This window comes from Corylus avellana, chromosome ca5, assembly GCF_901000735.1.
Source record: "Corylus avellana chromosome ca5, CavTom2PMs-1.0".
Taxonomy (NCBI): Eukaryota; Viridiplantae; Streptophyta; class Magnoliopsida; order Fagales; family Betulaceae; genus Corylus; species Corylus avellana.
In genome coordinates this window covers 9,488,012-9,497,363 of record NC_081545.1, presented here as the reverse complement: position 1 = coordinate 9,497,363, position 9,352 = coordinate 9,488,012, and the positions used below count along the sequence as shown (strand labels likewise).

The 9,352-nt window shown below is 34.4% G+C and overlaps 2 protein-coding genes across 2 annotated transcripts; one reads left to right on the top strand and one right to left on the bottom strand.

The window, feature by feature from the left end:
• Window positions 1-3,081: 3,081 nt before the first annotated feature.
• Window positions 3,082-4,048, top strand: LOC132182825 (uncharacterized). The gene is made up of 2 exons (XM_059596175.1): window positions 3,082-3,306; window positions 3,799-4,048. Exons 1-2 carry the CDS (start codon window positions 3,202-3,204, stop codon window positions 3,910-3,912), a joined length of 219 nt encoding a protein of 72 aa, XP_059452158.1. The 5' UTR covers window positions 3,082-3,201; the 3' UTR covers window positions 3,913-4,048.
• Window positions 4,049-6,165: 2,117 nt separating this feature from the next.
• On the bottom strand, window positions 6,166-8,478 carry LOC132183261 (GPI-anchored protein LLG1-like). The gene is made up of 3 exons (XM_059596662.1): window positions 8,284-8,478; window positions 8,134-8,190; window positions 6,166-6,574 (listed from the first exon to the last, which is right to left on the bottom strand). Exons 1-3 carry the CDS (start codon window positions 8,459-8,461, stop codon window positions 6,216-6,218), a joined length of 594 nt encoding a protein of 197 aa, XP_059452645.1. The 5' UTR covers window positions 8,462-8,478; the 3' UTR covers window positions 6,166-6,215.
• Window positions 8,479-9,352: the final 874 nt, after the last annotated feature.

The window sequence follows — 9,352 nt, the reverse complement described above, 5'->3', positions numbered from 1 at the left end:
AATTGTAATAATTTGAAAGTTTGAGAGGATAAAGTGTTACTTTTTAAACATTGAGATTAAAAGTGTAAATGGATGAATAGTTCAGGGGGTAAAATGTATTTTTCCCAATAATTTAATTTCATATACTTTATATTGAAATTTTATAATTTGTCAAATTTTAAAAATCATATTTTCTTAAATAGAATGCTTCGAAATTGCAGGCCCAAATCCAATTTTAGCATGATTAAAGTCATTTTCTTATAAATTAGATTAAGAATATTTTACAACAATATTTAAAAAAAAAAATTCATAGATGACAAAAGTAATCCTTCTCAATCCCAAAAGGGCACAACAATTACTCTAATAGATGTTGATTATTAGGTCACTTTTATAAGGAAATCTAAGATTTTCATTAATGGGTAGCATCTAATGCTATTTTTGTAATATTCTTGTTAATATGCTATTTAATTAATTTCGGTCGCCATAAGTATTATATAAGGCTGAAATTGGAGGTAGATGCTATACTAGATAGCTTGTGAAATTGGAGGCGGTTGCGTGGTGTCATCTTTGACCATACACGCGTCAGCCGACAATTGATTGCCCACTTGAAGGGATCAGCCTATCAGAGCACTAACTGCTAAAACTGTTTTCCTTCGTCTCGAAAATATCAACATCGACGTGCTGCGAAAAAAATCAATAAATGAATTACCATTATTACGAAATTGTCCCTCTGAAATTATGTCAGAATCTAGAAAGAAACTGGCTTTTTACTAAATTAACCACATTTCAGAATTCAGTTTTTCATCATCCAATGAAAGCTCTCAACAATCGCTCTCTTGACTCACAAAGGTGAAGCTAGGCAACATCTCAAAAGGTTATAAGGCCTCGACTTCACTACTTAATGACCAATCCTATTCTATTTAGAGGATGGCAAAATCTCTTGTTGCGACGTGTAAAAATGTTTCATTTTTATTACACGGTTTTGTGTGGTTTCAAGGCAGTTCAAATAATGTTAAGAGATTTATCTCTAACTTTAGTAACAACTCGATAGCATTAAGATGTTCTTGTCCATAAAACTCTTTAAAAGGCATCTTTCACGAGCAACGTCGTGTCGGTCTTAGTGTCAATTGGAAATCACCTTCTATCACTAGTGTCAGGACATCTGTTGACGACCTTGGAGAGGGTGCTCTTGAGTAAGCATTGGAGATTACATTTTTTTCCTAACGTCAGAATGTCTATTGACGGTCTTCTCAAGTAGGCTATATAAGTCTTGAATCACAACTCACATCAAGACAATTGGTAACGATAGTACAAAAACTTCACATCTATGCATAACATAATTCAGATGTGAAGTTTTTCATGGTTGTCCGCTGACCAATTGCCTAATATAATTTAGTTGATTGCCCGAGACAGTTTGCCCTAGAGTAAATGGTCATTCCTTATCTGTCTACCCAATGTAACTTGATTTGGGGTGCACGACCAATTAATCAATCTTATTTGGGGTACATGGTCAATTGTCTAGTTGAATTTGGTTTTGATCTTGTGTACATGTGGAGTCAATTGGATTGGGTCAATTGCCCAATCCAATATGGAGTACATGAACAATTGCCTCATGTAATTTTGTCTCAATTGCTCAATCTAATATGGAGTACATAACTAATTTTCCGGTGTAATATGGATATATGGCCGCATGCTAGTCAATTGCCCAATCTAGATTGAAGATACATGGCCGTGCACTTGACCATAGTCGTGGGCCCATAATTTTGGCTTTTCCCTTATTTTTCGGCCGAAGTGCGAGTCCCTAAACAATTTTTCGTTTAGAAAAAAACCCTTACCCTAGGTCCCTGCCAATTCTCATGTGCCTTTTGGCACTTCTTATTTTTGAAATTGATAAAAAATTTAATAAGATCATCACTATTTTTAATTTGATAAAAAAGAGAGGTAACTTTACTTTAGACTTCTGAATTATTATCCGAATTGAGAAATCTCTCCAAACTTCAAAACCTCTAAATTTGAAACCTTGAACCTTCAATTGCAGTTAATTTGAACCCCTCCGCCAAATTTTAAACGTTAAAAGTAAGACAATGACGTTTATACTCCTAACTTTTTTATAGAATTCTAAATTTACCCTTAATTTCAAATTAAAAATATATATTATAAAAAAAAAAATCACAAGGTGACCCACGGTTGGGCCACCTTGTGACTTTTTTTTTTTCAATTTTTCTTTTTTTAATAAAAAGAAAAATTGAAGGGTAATTTTGTCTTTTTAAGGGTATTAACGGCAAAATTGATGGAAAGGTTTAAATTGATTGCAATTGAAAGTTCAGGGGGCCAAATTGAGAGGTTTTGAAGTTTGGGAGTTTCTCAAATCGAATAATAATTCAGGAGTATAAAGTGAAGTTACCCCTAAAAAAAATACTTTATCCCCATAACTTCCAAAGTATCTAAAGATAAGATCAGGATTAGCTCTATTTTAAATAAAATGGAGATAAACTATTTTATGATCTAAATTAAATTTTATATAACTAATGATATATATGTTGTCACTTAGTGAACATGTTATCGAAGCCATTTAAAAATTTTAAATGACTGAACACTATATACGGTTCATAGTTGAACAAGACAAAATTTGAAATGTAAGATGTGAAATTAATAAGTTTTTATTCGCCATAGTTGAACCCTCAATTTTCCCTTTAAATAAATATATAATCAATCTTAAACTACATATTCATGATTATACTTTATTAACGCAGGGATAAAGTGGTCACTTGAAATGTTCCACACCAATACCCTAAATTAATTACGACCTCCACAACTAATATAAAGAATATATGCACTTACCAACCCTGACGATCCAGAAATTTCATAAAAGAAAAGCATATAAATAAAATAAAATAAAAATTAAAAAAAGAAAAAGAAAAAAGAGAAAAGTCTTCTCAATCGGATGGCATTTTGGTCAACTCAGTTTTTTTTCAAAGAAGAATATCAAGGGCTAAAATCGTAATTTCAGTTGTGAAATGAATTGGCCAGGAGAGTTGCCGCGTAAAGATTCCCTAGACACCGCATGATATTTAATTATTTATATATATGCCGTGTCAACCACCTCCACGGCTCCAACTTCCACACACTTTCTTCCCACTTTCTCTTCCAATTTCCTGCGAGAAATTCTTTTCCAATCAGAGTTTCTTTACATTGCCAGAACTAGAATTCTCGTCTCCAACAATGAAGAAACCAGGATTCTTCGCTGCCTCAGTCGCCGCTGCCTCTGCAACCGCCATCTCTACTTCTTGTTCTTCCTCCTCGAACTCCATCTATAATACTCATCAGGTAGGCCTTAAATCTGAATTCTGAGTTGCTTTTCTTTGGCTATCTCATGGGTTATGAATTGGGTTTCTTTTGTTTTACATGGTTTCTGTTTTGGGTTTCTTTTATTTTACCTGATTTTCTGGAGTTCTCGAACTCCATCTATAGTACTCAGCAGGTAAGCCTTAATCTGATTTCTAGGTTGCTTTCCTTTGGCTATCTCATGGGTTCTGAATTGGGTTTCTTTATTTTACATGGTTTCTGAATTGGGTTTCTTTTATTTCACCTGATTTTCTGGAGTTCTCCCCTGTTTGGTTCCCTAGAAATTAAGGTCTGAGAAATTGAGGCTTGAGTTGTATTTTACGAGAAATTAAGGCCAGCTTTTTCTTGTTTCCTGTCCTCTTCTTTCTTAGTTTTAGATTTTTTTTTTTTTTTTGTTACTAATTTTTTAGTTTTTTGCTTCTCTAATAATAATTTAAAGACTAAATTTTTGTTTTATCTGTGTTTGATTTTTAGGAGGCTGAAATGAAACAGAATCAAGAAAATCAAAGGCCATCCTCGACTGAGAAATTTGCACCGAGGTTTGATGGCCTAAGATTCATTGAAACGCTGGTCACTGCTCACAGATAGGCTTGGTCTCCAATAGCTCCATGGTTATACCTCTATTGTATTTCTCTTTTATTGTTCAAGAAAGCAATTAATGGAGAAAATTCAACTTTTTTGGTAGATATGGAATTGAGAAAAGGAGTAAAGCTGTAATCTTTCAGGTGCTGTGGTAGATCTTTTAACTTTTTCTGCTTGTCAAATCTGTGCTTGCCCTTGATTAGAACTCTTTCTGCATAGAGGTAATTTGTTGTTTGGTCTTTTCTTTAGGGGAAAAGTAATTTTTGGTTTTTAACATTGAATTGGCAACTGCAGTATGCGACAAAGGAAGGAAATTGATTGGTTGTGGTAGTGACACTTTTGGCAGAAAGACAGAAAATAGAATTAAATTTAAACCGTTGAAAAAATAAGCCATATTCATAAATTTTTTGGCAAAAGTGAGGGCTCAAAGAAGCAGCTGACGGCATTTTTCCCTTCTGTGAAATATAATGTCGCCTGCAGAACTGATTACAATTTGATTGGTCTTAAACCGAGCTGGGCTTGAACCCAAATGGGGAAATGGTTTGATGAAGTCATTCTCAACCTTAATAAAACATTACAGGTGGCCTTACTTTTTCCTGGTGCAATTTAATGATTCCAACTTCAAGTTCTTACTTGAATCTGCACCATTTCACTGGCTTTAAGGTATGATTCCAAAGATGAAAGGAATTTAGAGGGGGGTTTTTTCTTAGCGTTTTTGTTGAAAAAGTGTGTTGACATGACATAAAGGTGAAATGAAAAAAATTGTTTGATAATGTTTGTGAACTTCTTTGGATAGAAAGGAGAACCGGCCCTAGAACTCTTTTGCGCAAGCCTAAAATCTGCTAGGCCTGAGCTCTTCTTCTTCATGACAAGCTCTCTGTGTTTTGCTAACTGAAGGGTAGATCGGATTATGCAGATTCCTCTTTTCTTTTTTCTGGGTTTTTTTTGGTTCAATGATAGTGGAATCTCCAGCTCCACAATTAATGCAACCCATATCAAAAGGATTCCTATAGATCCTCTATAAAGGAGAGGGATGCCACTTACTTTATGGCCAGAGATGCCTCGTGACAAGACAGTTGTTGAAAATCTAGTTAAATATCTACACTTCCTTCATGACAGCAAAGCAAAAGAGCTTCCTATTCTGGCCGAGCATCATGTCACCCTCATAAGTCATATGCACAAGTACCCCCCCATTTTGAAAAGCATTGTCAACCGTCCTGCTGAATAGGGTGGCAGTGGCAGCACATTATCGCTTTGCTTGATTGAGCAACTTGCCCTTCACAGCAGCATTCCCCCCGAAAAATGATGTTAACAAAATTTCGCACATTCTATCATTACCTTTTCACGTGATTGTGAGTTGATTTTTCATTTCTCTGCTTCTTTCGGCACTTCCCTTTCGTGCTTTTGGCAAACGAGCTGTACTTTTCAATCAAACACCCGAAAGTGCTTTTCCTGCACTATGCAAAGTGCTTTGGTGGTAAAGGAAAATGCATAAGCTTCCATCACTTGAAGGAAGGCCCCATTGTGTTAATTTATGGTTTTCTGTCCCTTTCTTTTGATAGTAAGCTTAAAAGTTTACAAATGAGTGGACATGAAAACAGAGTAGTGGCATAGGTATTAGATAGTGCTAAACAAAGGGATAATATTTATCTTTCCAAATCATCTCATCATCTTTTCCTCATGGTCAGACAAGACATAAGTTTCCTAGCTTCATTAAATAGTTCAACCACCACCACATACTTAGAAAGTTAATTCCACATTAAGTTGTCTTTGTTAAAGGATTTTGGTTCGATAATGTAACAAAAATTGATTGATGTAAATTTTTTGAAGAAGTGAAAAAATAAGAATATTTGGTATGCAAAAATGAAAATATTATGTTTTGTAGTGATTTTTTTATTTGAATAGTAATAAAAAATGATTGATGTAATGTAAAAAATAAGAGAATATTAAAAAATAAAAAAGTGAGATGAATAATATTAAACCAAAATCGTTTAGCAAACAGGGCCCTAGGTAGGTGGATTATTGTTCTCATTGAGTAAGTAGATTATAAAGGGTTTATGACTCAAAAAGATTATGAAGTAATGTTCTTACGTATTCCGTTTTAATTTGCATATACAGAGCCATTGTTTACAAAGCCTTAAGCTTGATTTGATTCCCAAGTTTCTGACAAAACTTCAGCAATGCCCTGTATATTTATCCTCTCTAATCCACTTAACTTGTGCTCTAAACAACATTCAACTCAATATCTTTTCATATATCTTGGACATGAACAAATCAACAAATGCAAAAAGAGAGTGGTTCTCCACACTTCAGAACCAATGGAATAATAAGACCAAGAGAGCAGCAGTGATCATTAGCAAACTGGACTGAGTAGCAGCTATATGACCTCTGCTACTCTTCTCCATGGCTTCCTCTACACTGGTGCAATTAAGACCAAGCTTTCCTTCCCTGCACATGTTGGCAAACAGGCCCGGCGGGTAACCTCCATAGATGTTGATGTAGCTGAACATGGTCTCGGCGCAATTATTTGTCACATCATTAATGGCATCTGCATAAGGGCATGCAAATTCCTTCAAAGCGTTGCAACAAGGCATCGGCATGTATCTGGGTCCTTTGCACTGGCTTGTGAACACCGTATAGTTCTTAGACTCAAAGTTTTCAGTGCATGCTGCACATAATCACATTATAAAATTAAAACTAACACCTTTCCATTTCTTTTTTCCTTTTCTTACAATCTTTTTGGTTGCAAAATGAAAGATAAACCACCCCAATTTAGATTGTTGCAGGTACTTTCCTTTTTTTAAGTGTTGAAATACAGAAAAACTCTACTTACCAGTCGTGATCTTTCATCACTTTTGTAATTATACCCTAAACTTTAAAAAGTGTTTAATTTAGTGTATTCTTTCCATTTTTTAAAAAATATATATTAAATTTTTGGGAAAAATTATATTTAGCCCGTAGGTTTTTATCCAATTTGAACTTAGTCATTGAGTTATAATTTCAAGAATATAGTCCTTACATTTTGCCTAGATTTTAAATAAGTCTCTCTACCACTTTTCTGTTAAAATGAATAGTTTGTCATATGTCACGTATGTTTCAATTGACATGCCAACACACCTAATATGAATGTCATATTATTAAGAGTTAAGTCATCCATTAAAAACAAAACAAAACAAAATTCTTCGTCATCCTAATCTTCTAAATTTGTAGTGTTAGAGGAAAAACCATTAATTTGATGTTGAGATGGACTCTGGCGAGTTAAATGAGATAACACATAACATATAGAAAACTATTAGAGGAGCCGGTTTAAAATTGGACAAACTTTGAGAACCTTATTTTTTAAAATTGAAAACCTAAGCACCAAATCCAAATAAGATATCATGAAGTCTATGTAATTTCTTGTGGAGTTGTGTTATGTGGGTGTAGGGGTGTGTGTGTGTGTGTGTGGATGAAGGGTGAGGTTTGGTTGAAGGATGGAAGAGATAGACTCTTATGGCCAAAACTCAAAATTTTCATGGAAAAGTTTTGAGTCTTTGAAGAGAGATGATTAATGGGATATAAGGAGTTAATTAGAGGATGAGAAAGGGAGTGATTGTGTCGTGAGAACCATCGTGGTTGAGCATATCATGAGATGTTTTGAAGGGAATAGAGAGAGAATAAGGAAAGGGTTAACACCCAAGTTATTATAAATGGTAAAATAAGAGTAATGCTATATACCACAATTTTCTCCCAAACGCCTCCTCATCCCCCATATCTTATGTGGCGTGGCCCCATAACATTTGGTGTATAAAGATTGATTTTTTGGTTGGAGAACCATGCCAAGTAAACTTTAGAGGCTGAGAATGATATATTTTGAAAGCATTACAAATGGTGGTTCGGCCACTCCTAAATCGACAATCGGAAGAGGCCAAACCATCCCCTTTTGTCAACTGGATGGTTCGACTACCCCTAAACCGGCTATTAGCGGTAGCCGAACGACCCGTGACGAAAGGAATGTTTCAATCACCCCTGCTCCATCCCTTTGGGGTGGGTTTGGCTGCCCAATGTCCACAATTCCCCCTTCTTCTTTTTTTATCACAATTCAAATAAAATGTATGGCAAAAATCTGAATCCATTGAAAACAATTATCGCACATATATTCAATGGCATTGCTATTATCATAATAAATGGATAAATGGAAAAACGAAAACTATATAGCAAAACAGGAATAGTTATAGAAAGTAGTACGTTTTTTGGTCTGAAGGAGGCCACGGCCAATAGATCCACGTGACCCCAATATTTCGTCTGCAATTTAAATAAGAAAAAAAAAAAGGCCAATTAATTACGTTATTCAAGAATTCATAAAGAATATGTAAACAAATTCTATGGAGAAATTACTTGAAAGGAAGGTAGAAGAGGAGGCCAATGGTGGTAGAAGAAAGAAGGAGAAGAGAAAGAAACAAAGAAAATGACTCAAAGAAACCATCTTTTCCAATGGCTTCTTCGGACACCCGGCTGTGGAGGCTGACATCTTCTTCGCCTTCCCACAGTTCGTTGTCAAACTTTTTTCTTTCATTGGATCTTTCTTTTAGAGAGAGAGAGAGAGAGAGAGAGAGAGAGGAAAAAGTTGCAGGAAATGTGGAGTATGTTAACAAAATGTTATTAGATGAATGATTGTGCAGTACCATCTTTTCGAATCGTTAAGAGTCGAGCCTTCAGCCAAGTAATCATTTGCCATTTGCCATTTTTAGCTCTTCAATTTTTTTTTTTTTTTTTTAAAAAAAAGCCTCAGCATTTGTCTAAATAATTTAATGACCACCAAAAAAAGCTTTGATACAACATAAAGGCTTATGTCTTTATTTATTTACTAGAATTTGTTTTCTAGTCCAGACCTCTTTTGATGTCAGTGGTGATGATGGTATACTTTGGAAATCATCACAAACCAAAACACCCCAATATGAGATCTTTTCCAACTTCTTGTCGCATTATTTTGTGTGTATTTGTTTTGTTTTGTCTTGTTTTTTGTTTTGTTTTGTTTTTTTTTTTCCTTATTCCTTGAAACTATAGGAAGAAAAGAGCTCGAGGTGGGAAAAGATCTAGCTAAAAATAGAAGCAGGATGATGTTCATAGGCTCTGTTAATTTTATTAAAAACTACATTAAAAAAATCCACGTATTTTACTTAACCACCATGCTAGTTTAATAAATTGAGTCGGAAGAAATTCATATTCCGTTTAAAGAAAAACAGTGCTTTTTATAATTTACCTGTGGGATTGGACAAAAACTCTGTTTGTTAATGTATTTTAGGAGATTTTTTTTTTTTTTTGAAAAGGTGTTATGATGCAACACAAAAGTAAAACTGTTTTTATGTTTTTAGAAATATTTTGTGTTTTAGTTGTTTGTTAATAATTTTGTTTAGAGAAGAGAAAAAAAGATAAAAATTTAAAATTAAACAAACAGAGCCCAATA